Here is a 14,957-nt window from a genome sequence, read left to right as displayed (position 1 = left end):
GTAGCTCCGTATCAGGAAACTAATAAATGCACTGCAGTTTTTAAAACATTTTTTTAATCCCTCATGTTGATTGTAATGTCAACCAAAAGGGCAACCATGAACTTCAGGGCCATTTTCCTTTGCAGAAATTACTTTTTGCACTTTCTTGGGTGAAAGGGTAATCTAAACTTACCAAGGGAAAATTGAAGGATGGATGCAGTAGTTGTGTTAAGGCCAGTGGTGGTCTGTGGGAAGAGAAGCAAATATTTTTGTTAGGTCAGCAAAACAACACATTCATCACTTGTTTTTCTTTGAAAGCATGGAAAATCTCTAGACACCTACATCTCCAGTGCACAGGACTGTTAATCACCAGCCCTTTCAGGTTGAGTGATCATAGACATTTTTGTTATGTCATTCTGATTATTGAAATCTCATCATATGTCAAAGTCAGATTTTTTCCCACCATACTAATGTCTACAAAAACCCCCACATTTATGTCCAACAGGGTGGCTTGACTACTCTTTAGGAGATTTAAAAATTAACTCTGTGGTTTATAGTCAGTTTAGTGTGAATTTGTATATATGGAATGATTCTCACTTTTCCCAGCACAGAACAAGGACTAAAAATTATCATAAATAAATACTAAAAATAACTAAAAATAAAATAATTAAGTAACACTAAAATAATGAAATATTAAGAGGAAAAAAAGAACTTAAATCTTGCACACCAAAGCAAACAAAAACCCTTGGTGATACTATATGGTATGTACAGTGCAATGTTGTAGCAAAATCTACCCACTGCTGACATCAAGCCAAGACCTAGAAAGAGAAACACCAGCAGCTCACCCTGTGTTCAGGAAACCATCCTCCTTTGAGGCCTTTCTTTCTTCTTTCTTTGAATGCCTCCACATTTCAAATGTTCAAATTAGAATGGTTCTTCTGAAAATGTTTTGTGTTTTGAAGGACACCGAATTGTTTTCAATTTATTTTGAATGTTGGATTTAACAATACTGCTATGTAACAAGCAAGGCATCCAAGAGCAAAAGGGACTGGACTTCTTCCAGTGCCAGTGGACACCTAGTTGAGCTATTCATTAAATGATGCCTTTGAAAGTAATGTATGGAGATCTGCATGAGTTGGCATGAGGTTTTGGTGTGTTTTGTTTGTTCTCTACATACATATTACTTACAGAAAAGAATTTCTTATAAATATTAAGGAATGGGATCTTCACTGAAATACATTGAAGATTAGCTAATAAAAAGACTACATGTCCCAACAGGTAATTTTAATTTTTAATCAAGAATAGGAAAGCTGCATTTATATAAGCCCTTTAAAAATACAGTCACATTCCCATTTAAGTCATTTTGCCAGGATCAATTCAGTATTAGGTATCACACCTAACCTGCCAAATAATAAATCATTTTCTGATTTAAGGGCACCTACTATATTAGTTTTCATTCAATTAATTATGTTGTGCAAGTTATAATTTGAAAACAAAACCTTTATGGAAAACAAAACCTTTATGGAGGTTCAGTAGCTCATATCACCAAGAAATTAAACATATCAGTTATCACAGAAGAGACGTTCATGTAGACTTAGACTGTGCTGTTAGTCATTTCATCAGTGTTTTGGGAAAAACACTAGACTTACTAACAAGTTTTGCAAAAAAATCTGCATAGGACTGCTTGGTTCAGACACTGCAGAGAGCATGGTAAGGAGCTTTTAGAAGATATTTTCCTCTGCTTGCAACATTTCTGATGCTATACACCTTCCCAGGATTTTGCCGGCTGTAAATTCTCACCAACGGACAGAGACAGTTGGTATTAAACCCCCCCCTGCCTGCAGTAACAGGTGGCTGTTGGAAATCAGGAGAAAACAAGGAGGTCAAGGTGGCAAATCAGCAGCTGTTACAGCTGCTGATGTAAAATATTTTGCAAATTCAACTCTTCTTAAGTAATTATTTTAAAGCAGCAATTCATGTACTAGGAGCCATTAGCAGAAACAGAGATTTCATGATCCATTTCAAGCAGGGACAGAATAGGATTGATAAAAATCATGGAGAAATGAAATAGGTATTACAAATTGTGACAGAAAGAGGTATATTGTGAAACTGCCAAAACAACTACAAATGAGAAACAAGTTGGTTCTAAGACAATAGGCATTTAAATGTATGCCCATAATCAAAAATAAAACTAGATCACACCTCTGGCCTGAATACTCTTATGCTTATCCATAATGTTAAGCTATTAGTATGTTCCTGCAGAAGGATTTGCTTTTTCTGCAACCCTGCCGTAATATTTATAAATACCTTCATTTTTAGGCTGGTAACTGCTTATAAGGATGACAATTTTTTTTTCAGATGATTATTTAATCACACCACTTTGGTAGCATAACAATTTTTTTCCAAATTCCTGATGCCATGGTAATGCTACTTTACCACACAGCAATATGACAAATGCAGTGCAAGACTGGATTTTTAAGCCAATTCCTGATTACTAAGGATAGTCTAAATTGCATATGAGCTAATGAATGACAGTTCAAAACCCTCAGAGCTGGGACCCTGGTTTTGTTAAATGTCATAAATAGATTTTTCCAAGTATTATAACCTACACTCAGTACTACAACTAAGAATGAATGTAAAAATGGGAAAAATACCCCAGTGGTATAACTTCCCTTTTGCACAGGACATAAACAAATGCATGTATTCTCAAGGCAGTTAGCAAAGCACAGCACATTCAAACAGGATGCAAAGTAGCAGAGAGGCCATTTAACACCCCTGACAGGATTCCCTGGCTGGAGCTGGCTGCCAGGGAAATTCTTCTTTATCTCTAAAATATCTAAATTAGTTTTATATGTGTTTATGACTTTTATGCACCACGTCAGCAATGTCTACATTGCATTTGTGTAATTCTGGTTCCAGTTAAGGATGTAAAATTAACCCTGTGAAAAGAATTGTCAGTGTCTGAAATGAAGGAAAGATGCCTGGCCAAAACCACTTCTGTTTTATGGCCCTCTTCCATGTTTGCTCTTCAAATAGCTCTAATCAGCCTCTCCCTCCAGTCAGAAGACTGTTGAAAACATGAAAATTAATTTCAAATTACATGGGCTTTGATCTGGCCTTTTAATTTTTCAGTTCTTTCCAAAGCTCCCCTTTTATGTACACCATTGCAGTTAGCTGCCCAGCATCAGCATGTGGGTGTTGGTTTATGTATTGCAATTCATTTTCCACACCCAGATGACCTCAAGTTAATGCAAATCGCACCATGTTGTTTCTTACAGCAATTTTATGACCAAACTACTCCCCAACAAAATTAATTTTGTTCCATTCATCATGACTCAATCTGTTGCATACACTTCCCTATGACTGGCAGGTACTTGCTCCAGGCTGCATTTAAGTCTGTAGGATTCATTGCTCATAAGTGATGTTTTACAACCAAATTAACATTTGTCAACAGGGACAAGAAAAAACGGGACAAGACTAATAAAATAATAAAAGAAAATGAACCCTGTCTCTATTTAATCATTGGATATAAAAAGAGAATGATGCCAGTTCCAAAACACAGTTCTATGTCCTTGGATTTTCAGTATTTCAGAGATACTTTAAATGACTTGAATACATGCTGGATCAAGAGACTGTCCCTTGCCAACTATTGCAGTAACTTCTGGTTAGCATCTGCAGTTTCAAACACTGGGATGTTGCTGGGTTATTTCTGTCGACGTATCACCTTGTTCAAGAACATCTCTGCTAAATACCAAACTTTCAAAGGACAGCAACATCCCTGCAGCTGGCACAGCTGCAGAGCCTGCAGCCCTGGCAGAGGAGGCAGCCTTCACTTACCATTTCTCTGGGACCGTATGGCTCGCAGAACGTGGCAGCGTTGCCGTGCATGATCACTCCACAGTGCTCCCCAACCTCACAGTTACTGCACTCAGACCTGCAGGGAGAGCACACCGTGTTCAGAATGGAAATCAGAGACCAGATGTTTGAGACTGTGTAAACTGTAAAATCAGACTGATGTGTCTCTGTGCTCAAACTGGACTGTTTGTTGTCTTGGTGCTGAACACAAAGGTTGGGTAACTGTAAGTATGATCCACTGGAGCTGCCTCTTGTGAAAGGCACTGGTGATTTAGTACCTGCTCTCTGCAAACTGCCCCTCCCCTAATGTGGGGTGTCCCTGCTCGTTGAATGCAAAACATCTCACCATGGGAAACCAAGCCGAAATCTTACATGTATAATTTACCCTGAAGCTACTCTTCTTACAAAATCCTTGCCATATGTAAACCCACCACCACGGAGTTACCATAAAGGACAGCTGAGGACAAGCAGCTGGGATCAGCCCCCCTCCTGCTTGCAGGGTAATTTCCCCAAAGGCCAGGCTTGAGGCTGCAGTGTAACATGGCATTTGCTGTTGCTTCTATTTGTATTTGTCATATTCCATATTCCTAGTAACAGATTTGCCACTCTGCTCACATTTTAGGGGTAAAACTATGAAGAAATTCTCAGAGAGGCTGGTAAGTGCTGCAGAGACAACTAATTATGCCCAATATTTCTTAATTTAATATGGAGGACTTTGTGGGCAGAGCATAGGGAAAGGACTGTCTCCCCACCTTCTAGGACTGGGGTATCAGATCTTGGTATGAGGACCACATTTTCAAAAAACATTGGATATATTCCTGGTCCCCAACAAGCTGCCTGTAATGGTGTTGACCAACATTGTATTTGGGCATCCAAGCTCAATTTAAACATCAAGAGTATAGGGTAATGTTCACTCCAGAAAAAAAGTCAGACATAAAAATGCCTGAGTTGTTTTTCCTGTATGAGCATGCCAGTGAAATAATTCAGCAATTCACACTGATAGCACTTAGGATTTTGAATTTAAGCAGCAAAATAAAGTATTCTAATAAAGTAGTATAGTTCAAATCAACTTCACTGAATTAATATTTACTTATAGAAATCACAGTCAGCAAATAATTTTATTTTGCAATAAAAGGCAAGAAGAGAGCATGTGAGTGAAGAAAATGGTACTTTTTGAGAAAGCACAGACATGGAGTTCACAGAGGACATGTTTGGTTACTATCTAAATTCCACTTGATCCCGAGGTTCTGACAACTGAAGAGCAGAGGGACAGGAACTAGAAGAATTCCTGGGATTCTGGCTGTTATAAAAATTATTTTCACTGTCTGTCCCTACATTTTTGAATTTTATAGTGATGCACGTACCTGGACTCCTGATATGCGCAAAGAGACAGACACAGAAGGAAAACTTTGCCTTGAATACTTTGTAGGGACCACTTAGTCCTTCCTTAAAGGTCAGGCTACATAATCCAAGGGATATTTTAATTCTGTAATTCTCATATTTCAATGAATAAAAAGTGATCCATCTGCTCTACTTCTGTAATGTGGCCTATGAAATATTGTGTGGAAATCCAGAAACACTGTCCTGCTAATACAGCAGTTCCATCATCGGTTGTCTTTTCTAGGATGACTCCTCTCATACAAAATTGGATGGCTGTTGATAATCCTGATTCAAACCTTTGTGCTCTCTTTGAAGTGCATTACCTTTGACAATAAACTGCTCATTAGCTTGACAAGAATGCATGAAGAGCTAGATAATTGATCTGCTGTTCCTCAGATCATCGTCATAGTACTACGTGTTTAGAAACGATCCAATTTGCTCCTCTCCTGGTGCAGACAGGAAGGTTAATTTCTTTTCTATTTATACAAACAGAAGACACTATTAATTGCCCTGGCTGGGTGCAGCTTTATACATTATCTTTCTCACCTAAAATCTTAGTACATTAAAACCACTTCAGCTTTCTCTTCACAGCTGGTCCTTGCTGCCACTGCTGACATGTATCGCATTTATCGGGATGACTTCTCCACAGACCTGCCATCTCTCTCATCTCTGGCTTAGAAAGTCCCACCAGCCTCTGCTATTGTTCTTCACTTTGCTGAAGGGGAAACATCTGCTGTTTCCCCACCCCATTTGTCATTTCTTTTCCCTCTACAATACCTGGGTATATGGACATTTTATTGACTGATGTCTTTTGTGAGGTCTGAACCATAAAGAAGATAAACATCAAACTGCCAAGAGATTTTTAAACATAAATCTTTTCGAAGTTTAATCCCGCAGTTTTAGTGCAATTTGGAAACCACTTTAGGACCTCTCTCTCCTGTCACAAAGCTTTCCTCAACCTCTTTGCCACTGGAAATATCACTGTACCTGTACATTTCTCATATGCCATGAAGAAGTGATGACCAAGAGAATCTTTGTTTCTTATTGATTGATTTTACATGCTCAGCTATTCTTCATGTCATCTTTGACAAGTGTGCCTTCTGTAAGTGACTGCTGTTTGGTGTGCTGATAGGCTTTGAGATGAAACATGACATCAGATCAGGAAGGAGAGTTTAGCCAGCAATACACTTCTGTACTGTCTCTTTCTCCTTTAAATGTACTGAATCCCCTGGTTTCTCCAGTCCTACTATTAAAACCATTTTATACAGAAGCATGCATTAATGCCAACATTTATTCTTTACTAATTTATGCATCTTCTTAACATTAGCTCATTTATCATAGGATTAATTTTTTTTTTTACATTTTTTCTTGTTTAGCCTGGTTTAATTCTTATATAGCAGCTTTTTATGCTCTCCACTGCAGTTTTATGAGGTTACATAGAGGCAAGATGGTCATGGGAACAGGTGCTCAATGACCTAGACAGTCTTCTCATACTACACATACTGGACCTTAACTCATTCAGCCATTCCCTGACAAGTGGTACCTGGTGCAGACTTCCTTTCCCTACTGAAGAAATCAGTTACTTCCATGGTTCCTGAGCTTTCTGCTCCAACAGTGTCCTGTGAGTTTTTAGAAAGTCTCATGGACACTAATTTCTTGCATTATTTCAATTTTCTAATAGAAAAGTGTACTAAACACTTCCAGTTAGTTCAACAAGTCAGCAGTGGCTGACTGAGCATGGACATTGGTGCTACATTTACAGTGGTGTGGGAGTCACTCACCTACCTCAACTTCCACAGCTAGTACATGTCAGATACATAATACATTGGACATTTATGATTGTGTGAAGCATATTTTTTTTACAAGACAAGAGATTTTTGTAAGGTTGGCGGTAAATAAAGCCCAAGAAATTAGGAAACTTCTGCTTAAGTAAGCAGGCTTTTGGCTATGGGTTGGGGACTTTGGGAATGACCATATTCTGACACTGGAAGAAAATATTATAAACATTAGTTGGACACCCCACAGAAGAAAATTTTCACAGTAGGTGGTTTCCCAAGAAAATCAGAAAGATGGGACATGCTCCCATTCCTGCATTCCCAGCAGAGAAATCCTTCTTTTTTGTTCTATGTTTCTTCCATGTTCACATGTTTCCTCTCCTGTTGCCTCCTCCTCTCCCTGTCCCTTTTCCACTTTAGCAGTTTCTCCTATTTTCTTTCAGTTACCAAATTTTGATTTAGGTCAGGACCTGTGATGCTGTGACTTTTCTTTCACAAAGAGCCTTATCCCAACCTTCCCTTTCTCTCCCTTCTGCAGCTCCAAAAACACTCATAGACATTCCTCCCCTGTTTCTGAGCCTCCAAAGAAACAGATGGCTGCTGGGAGGGATGTGTCTTATAATGCATTTGAAAGAGGAGGCAGTCACTCTCAAAATCATACAGTGCCCTTGTGCAAAATAGCTATTTGATGTGAGGCCTCTCCCAGCAATGGAGTGACACACAGACTCTGCTGGGACTCATAAAATTGGACACACAGAGAGGATATAAACTGCTTAGCTGCTGCACTTGGATGATACATCTCTGCCAGAGCTGCACATGCCAGAAGGACAATCAGGAGGAGTGGGAAAATATTAATCTTTTCCAAGCCAGTGTTAGGTAGGATTTGGGAAGAAAAGATAGGAAGAAAATACAAACACTTCTCTTTTCATCTGTACACAAATAATGGCTTCAGAAATGATTAGAGTGGTGTAAGTGGCCCCATGGCACAGCCCTGCTGGGGTGTCTGTGCACACAAGGCAGCTGCTCTGTACAGACCAGACCAAGCAGAGCTGGAAATACTGCTCCAGCACTCACTGCAATTGGTTGTGGTAAAGATGGGATTTTAGCAGCTGCCAGGGGAAAAAAGTGCAATTTTAGGGTGGATGGCAACAACTGTTAATAATTCCTGATTTTACTCCCACTAGGCAATCAAATGAGAATGAGCTTTCTGCCACTAAGTGGGTCTTCACTGGAGGCAGAGCTACAGCAGAAATTCTTTGTGCTGAAAAGCTCATGATACCTCATTATGGTTTTCTTTTATTTGTGCTCCAGTTCTGTTTAGCATTGCTGAAAATGCTGGCTTTCTGCTATTCCAGGAAAATCTGTCTCGGGATTTTGGTGGGTTTGGGGACTCTCTCCTAGCACCCACCTCTCTGTACTGACTCACCAAGAAAGGTGGTGAAGTTTATTCCAGAGGGACCAAATTCAAATCCTGGGGACAAAAGGAGCAGAAGACTGGGAGCTCTTTTTAATCTGAAATTTCTCTGTTGAGGCTTCTATAAGCAAGGATGAATTTAAAGTTGAGAGCAATGAACAAATAAATTATGGAGGCTCCCAACAGACAAGCCCCCTGTGAGTTATGAGACATCTGCAGGGAAATAATGCCTCTTCTCATTTCTTTCCACTCAAGTCCATTTAACACACTGCTGCTAAAGCTATCTACCTTGGCAGCTATTCTGCAACCCATTAAGAGTCCTTGATCTGTTCATACCCATAAAGAGGGGATTTTATGTTGTAGTATTGCAGGTCCTTAATGCCCCAAGTCCACAAAAAACATTTAAAGAGCTGATACAAAAGGAACAAAAGGAGCAAAAAGTGTAGGCACATATTAAAAACTATTAAAATGAGTAGATACAAAATAAAAATATCCACAAAATTCTGTAAACTACAGCATTTTTACATAAGATGGTTAAGCTACGAATGACCTGCACAGATGGAAAATTGTGACAGTCCTTAATAAAAAGGAGAATGAAGTCAAATGTCACAGAATGAATGTATTAACTAACAAATGCAGGTAAGTGCTAAAATGCTCATCAAGGATTTATTTGATCAAGATAAACTAACTCAGTAAAATACTTTTGCGTCTTGTATGAATTAAAACAATAAAATTAGTTATATTTATGAAATAGAATTGAAAAAAATAGAAAACTCAAAAACAATCTTATATAAAGAAAGGAGGTTCCAACCTGCAAAACTTCATATTAAGACCAAGAGATATGTTTATCTGGGTATTACATACTGTATGTATACTCACTATACAGAATAGAATCGGTTTGTTACTAAGAGAGATGTAGAACTTCCTCGGGGACATTATACACATTTATCATCAGAAATTGTCATCTATCTTTATGATCACTGTGGTGGTAAAATTATTAATACTTAAGATTCAGAGGTCTGTCTAAGAGTTATCTTTGCTAAAAGAACACTCCTTTTGAGTAAAAGCTAACAGTCTGCCACTGTTTCCAACTCCCCTTTTCTGAGCTAAGGGAGCACTGGGGGTTCACTCCTATCAGCCCCACCAACAGTCATCTCTCCATAGGGTCCTGTTATTTGCTCTTGGACAACTTAGGACTGTGGCAGTGACTTAAGAAGTCCATCCCTCCCAGGGATTAATATATGACTTCATTAATATTGAAGTGATTATTTTTCCTCAACTCTTCCCTCGTTTTCTGAACCAGTGGGTTCACACAACGAGGAAAGAGTTTGTTGGGTGGGTTGGGTCTCTGCAATTGCTTGGCAGAGAAAGGGGGAGCAGAGGGAGAGATGGTGTGTGAGAACTCACTATGGTCACTGTTCATAAACCTGCTGCCCAACCTATTCTGAGTTGTACTTACCTTACTATGCATGGGAAGCATGGGAAGGTTGAGATTCTTTTATAGCATCTACTGCTTAAAGAATGATAACATTGTGTGGTGGCTGTTTTAGACATAGACTGTGATAATATGAATGACCCTATTCAGGAATCCCCAAACCCCTCAAATCCTAGAAATCGGGAGTTGCTGTATAGAACTGAGAAGTGAAGTGTTTTCCTTCTTACAGAATACAATAGTTTTGAAAAAGTGTGCCGTACACACACACACACACACACACACACACACACACAAAAAAAAAAAAAAAAAAAAAAAAAAAAAAAAAAAAAAAAAAAAAAAAAAAAAAATCAAACATTTTCATCACATGAAAATTAGACAGAGGTATTTAATTCCAGCTGGATTTTTTTTCAGAGGGGTTTTCTTATGATTTTTTAAATCATTTAGAAACACTTCATTTTGGTTTGGAAGGAATTATTGCTATAGCTAGCTTCACCAAAAACATGTACAACATGAAATTAAAAAAGAAAAATCGAAACAACAAAGTTTAATTATTGAAATTCTTCTCCTTTTTGATGAAAAGCTGTGTTTTCAGGAAACTAAATTCATCATTCATAAATATTCACTGAGCTCAGCTCTAGTCCTTCTATATTTGGATTAGTTAAAAATTTGAAATTAACAAGAATTTGTCACCCACTTCAATGTGCTTAGAATTTCTCAGTCACTCATTAATAAATTATTAATAAGCCAAAATATTTAGGTCCTAATGAAGCAAACCAACACTTTAGTTTATACTTCATTTCATTCAATAAATGTTTTAATTTGTTCAAATACATACAAAGGAGTGCAGAAACTCACCACATGGTAGGATTCAATTCTTGCTGATAGTAAGAGTCAAAGTCATCTCGTAGGATAATGCTGTCACTGTGCATTTCAGCTGCAAAGAAAACAAAGCAGTATATGAAAAAAAGAACCCAGTGCAATCATCTCATGCTTCCTAAATGTTGCCTTACCTAGAGTTAAAATAATGCATTGTCAACTGCCTTTCAGATTTCAAAAAAACCCTGCTTTTCAGATTATGCTACATGTGAAATCCAGGGTTTCTTCATTACAGGGCTTTTTGTTTACTATGAATCATAGCACCTCAAAAAATTAAGAAGTGCCCCCATCATGAAAGTGTGATGGCTGTGGAATGATGGAATCATCAAGCAGACACTAAATCTTTTAAGAACTTTTGTTCCAAATTGTTTAGGAAAAAACCCTTCCAAATCCAGATTTTGCAAACATGGGCACAAGAATGGATGAGAAGTCCTAATGAGTATATTATAGCTCTTATAGTCAGGGGATTCATTTTTACAACTCATACGCAAAAATTCATGAGCTCATTGGAATTTCTCTGCTGCTATCAGCAGACCTGGCTGTAAAGGTCAACTTATCTAAGGAACAGAAAATGTGAGTTATTATGCAAGTATTTCTCACCACTGTTCTGCAAAATTTGGACTCCAATATTCCACCTAGATTTACAAAAGTGTATGATGTCTCATTTATGTATGATGACCAATAAACTCACTTAAAATCCCAAAACTTTGGCACCTGCGATTGTGTTAGACAGACCCTTCTCTACAAATACTTCCACTAAATGAATGGAGTAACTGTCACCTGCTATTTAAACTGAGGAAGAATGCCAGAATCTGTCCTGGAGGAATCAAATTGCAGCACAAGGGTTGGTGGGTGCAGGGCTGGAGAGCAGGAGCATCAGTGCCTTGCTCCAGGGTCTGCCTTGGAGGTGCACTGGGACAAAATCTTCCCCACAGTAACTGCTCTGGTGTGAGGTGCTGTCCCACACTGAAGGTTATGGGTCACAGAATCAGAGAATGGTTTGGGTTGAAAGGGACCTTAAAGATCATCTAATTCTAACACTTCTGAAATGGGCAGGGACATCTCCCACTGTACCAGATTGTTCAAAATCACATCCAAACTGGCCTTGAACACTTCCAGGGATGGGGCATCCACAGCTTCTCTGGAAACCTATTCCAGTGTTTGACCACTCTCACAGTAAAGATTTTTTTCCTGACAGCTAATCTAAACCGTTCTCTCATTTTAAAGCACTTTATTCCCCTTGTTCTATTACTTCAAGCCCTTGAAGAAATTCCTCTCCAGATTTCTTGTAGCCCCTTTAAGTACTGGAAAGTGCTCTAATGTCTTGCTGAAGCCTTCCCTTCTCCAGGCAGAACAATCCCAACTCTTCCAGCCTGTTTTCATAGCAGGGGTGCTCCAGTCCTGGTTCTCTTGCACAGATGCTCTAATACATTTGTAGGACCAAGAGGTCTGCAGCATGATATACTCACACTGCAAGGATTCAAAGGCAATAAAGAGCAATAAAAATCACAATGAAGAAACAACTAATCAGAATTAGACATAATTCAATCCATTTTCTATTAATCTCATTTTAATTTGAATTTCTCAGACCTAGTTTCGTGTGACTTTACAGATTTTTTTCTTATAATAAAATCAGTGATTCTGAGTTTCAGTAGAAAGAATGACAAATCACCTACCTAGGTGAGGATGTAAGGGAGCTTCTGTTGGGGCTGTGGAAAACAAAGACATACAGTGCATTAATATCTTCTGTGAACAGGGTTCAACTGCAGCATTAAAAATCAACACAACTTAAGACAAATTGTACAGTATATATTCTCTTAAATCAGCTATCCCAGCAGTTTAATTGTAAATAACCTGATAGACCCCAGAAGTTACAAAATATAGTAGGAAAACAAAAATTATTCTCTTAATTAAAACAAACATTGAAATAAACGGAAGTTAGTACTGGTTTTACAGTAAGGTAAAAAGATCAATTCTAGTCTAGAATTATGAGATATTGTTAAAAATAATTTGGATTAATATCCAATAGCTCAAGGACTGACAAAGAGAGTCAAAATTAGGCTCAACAACAGAAACAGTCAAGGAGAAGCAAAAATTGCCATACTTTGATCTTTTATACTGTGCTGAACAACATTTTACTGGGCATATTATTGTGGGAAGTAATTCAAATATTCCTGGGGCAACAAATAAGAGATTAACTCTGCAAACCACAATATCAAACACTTATATCAAAGCATGTTTTTGCAGACAATGCTGATCAATTCCCCAGTAGGTCTCTCCCTCTCAAGAAACACCAGAATGCTGTAAAGACACACTGCATGGGGTGTACATGTGAAATGGCACAAGTTTATTAAGTAACCTTCTACCAACACTTTGCAACAGGAGTTTTGGTGTAGCATTATACAAATGGAACTAGACTGTACCTGAAAGGGCACAGCCACATAAAAATATTGGGGGAAGTCTAGAAACTGGCTACACAGTGTGTTAGATATTCCATGGCAGCTACTACACCCATAGCCCTGCTCAATCTCACATCCAAAGTGGGTTACATCTCTTTCATGAGGGCCAAAGGGGTGTATATAACCAAGATCCTGGGAAGCAGCTACCAATTTGTCTAGCAGTACCTCAGCCATGGATCTATATTTCCAGCTGTCTTTTAGACTTTGGTAAAATAAAACCACCAAAAAAAGGGAATTTTTGAAGCCAGAGTTTGTTTGATGATTCTGTGTTTTTTGTTGGGCACTGACCTAAATTGTAGCAGTACTCCTGATTTCTTCAGCATATTTGCAGTAAAATACTGAAGTACTGCAATTTTTGTCATAACATCTGACAAATTAAAAATAGAATAAAAAATAAACATCAAAATGAATGCAGCAATTTGTGTAGTGCTCTCACATATAGTCATCTGAATAGAAAGTCCAATACAAATCTCAAGAATTTTGTTTTTCTCTTCCTGCTTAGTCCTTAAATACTGGGTTTGAAAGGAGGCATGCCATTCTGTAATGAAATTGCAACATTTCATGGAGAAGTAGGTGATGAAGAAGACTGAGCAGTCAACAAATGAGATATCTGCAGACCAGAAAATGATGGCAAGCAATCTGAATTTACTTTAGACAGAAAACTTCAATTTAACAGACATACCAATTAGAAGAGTGACATGTTTTACACCATGCACTAATCATATAAATATATACATAAACATGTATATATATATCTCACCCCTAACCTTATATACATATACACATATATATGTATATATACACACACACAAATATGTACATGCAAACATATATACATAGGCATATATAGGTATATATGTATGCATATATAAGGGGGGTGTGTATATATATACACACAACACTAAAAACCACCACTGAAAACTTTACTGCAGCTGAGAGAAAAGACCTTCTTAAGTGTCTGTTGTCATTTCAGAAATCAGAAATATTTTTTTCCTTTTCATGGCTAACTTGCTCCACTTTTTATACAAGAAATTCACCCATGCTGCTTTGTCTTCCCTAGCAAAAATGCCAATAATGACTCTAGCAATGGTCAAGACTTCTCATCATGCTGGTACAAAATCTGGAGAAATCCAACTATTGCATGTTAAGCTTGGCACTGTCTCCAGAATAATGCTGGACTGCACTGGTGAATCCTACAGTAAAAAAAAACCTGCATTTGTTCCTTGCAGCCCTAGGTATTGTTTTTCTCCATGGGAATGTTCAAATTTCACCAGAAATCTTTTAAAAATTATTTGCACAAATATATGGCTTGAACTGGATTAACTGAATTATTTCCCAGATTGAGTAACATGAACTGTTCTGTATTTTGCCTGCAGGAAAAGAAGCACACTATGGCATGGGATTTGTAATATTCCGGTAATACTCCTGTTCTAAGAGGCTAGGTTTAAAATAAAATCTCTGTCCCTGAATACCCTCTTCTCTGTAGTTCCAGAGCAGTACTGAGGGGTGATCTGCTGTGAACACAGAGTGGCTGAAGGGCATCCTGCCAGTGCTCACCTATGAGGAGTGTGGCCATGCCAGGGCACATCATGGGCAGTCTCATCAGCTGCTCAAGCAAATATTTCATTGGCCTTTGAAAGTAGCTCAATGGAAAGAGACCACCTTCTCCAAGGAGAGCAGTTCAGACCTCCAAATGAAAACAAAGGACTGTGTTATCATTCAGCCTAGGTAGTTTGGTTGGCTCTTTGGAAGAGGCTTTCCGTGGAAAGGGCTCCAGCCGAGGA

The 14,957-nt window shown here is 38.2% G+C and overlaps 1 protein-coding gene across 1 annotated transcript in view; it reads right to left on the bottom strand.

Moving 5' to 3' along the window:
- Positions 1-14,957, bottom strand: part of RELN (reelin) — a gene marked incomplete at its 5' end in the record, with an annotated part of 276,672 nt that overhangs the window by 143,792 nt on the left and 117,923 nt on the right. The window contains 4 exons of the mRNA XM_083859081.1: positions 173-224; positions 3,817-3,913; positions 10,694-10,772; positions 12,391-12,423. Of these exons, the coding sequence (XP_083715207.1) occupies positions 173-224; positions 3,817-3,913; positions 10,694-10,772; positions 12,391-12,423 (261 nt within the window). The remainder of the gene's footprint in view (positions 1-172; positions 225-3,816; positions 3,914-10,693; positions 10,773-12,390; positions 12,424-14,957) is intronic.

Source organism: Zosterops lateralis, assembly GCF_965231275.1.
Source record: "Zosterops lateralis genome assembly, chromosome: 4".
NCBI lineage: Eukaryota > Metazoa > Chordata > Aves > Passeriformes > Zosteropidae > Zosterops > Zosterops lateralis.
This window is presented reverse-complemented; position numbering and strand designations above follow the sequence as displayed.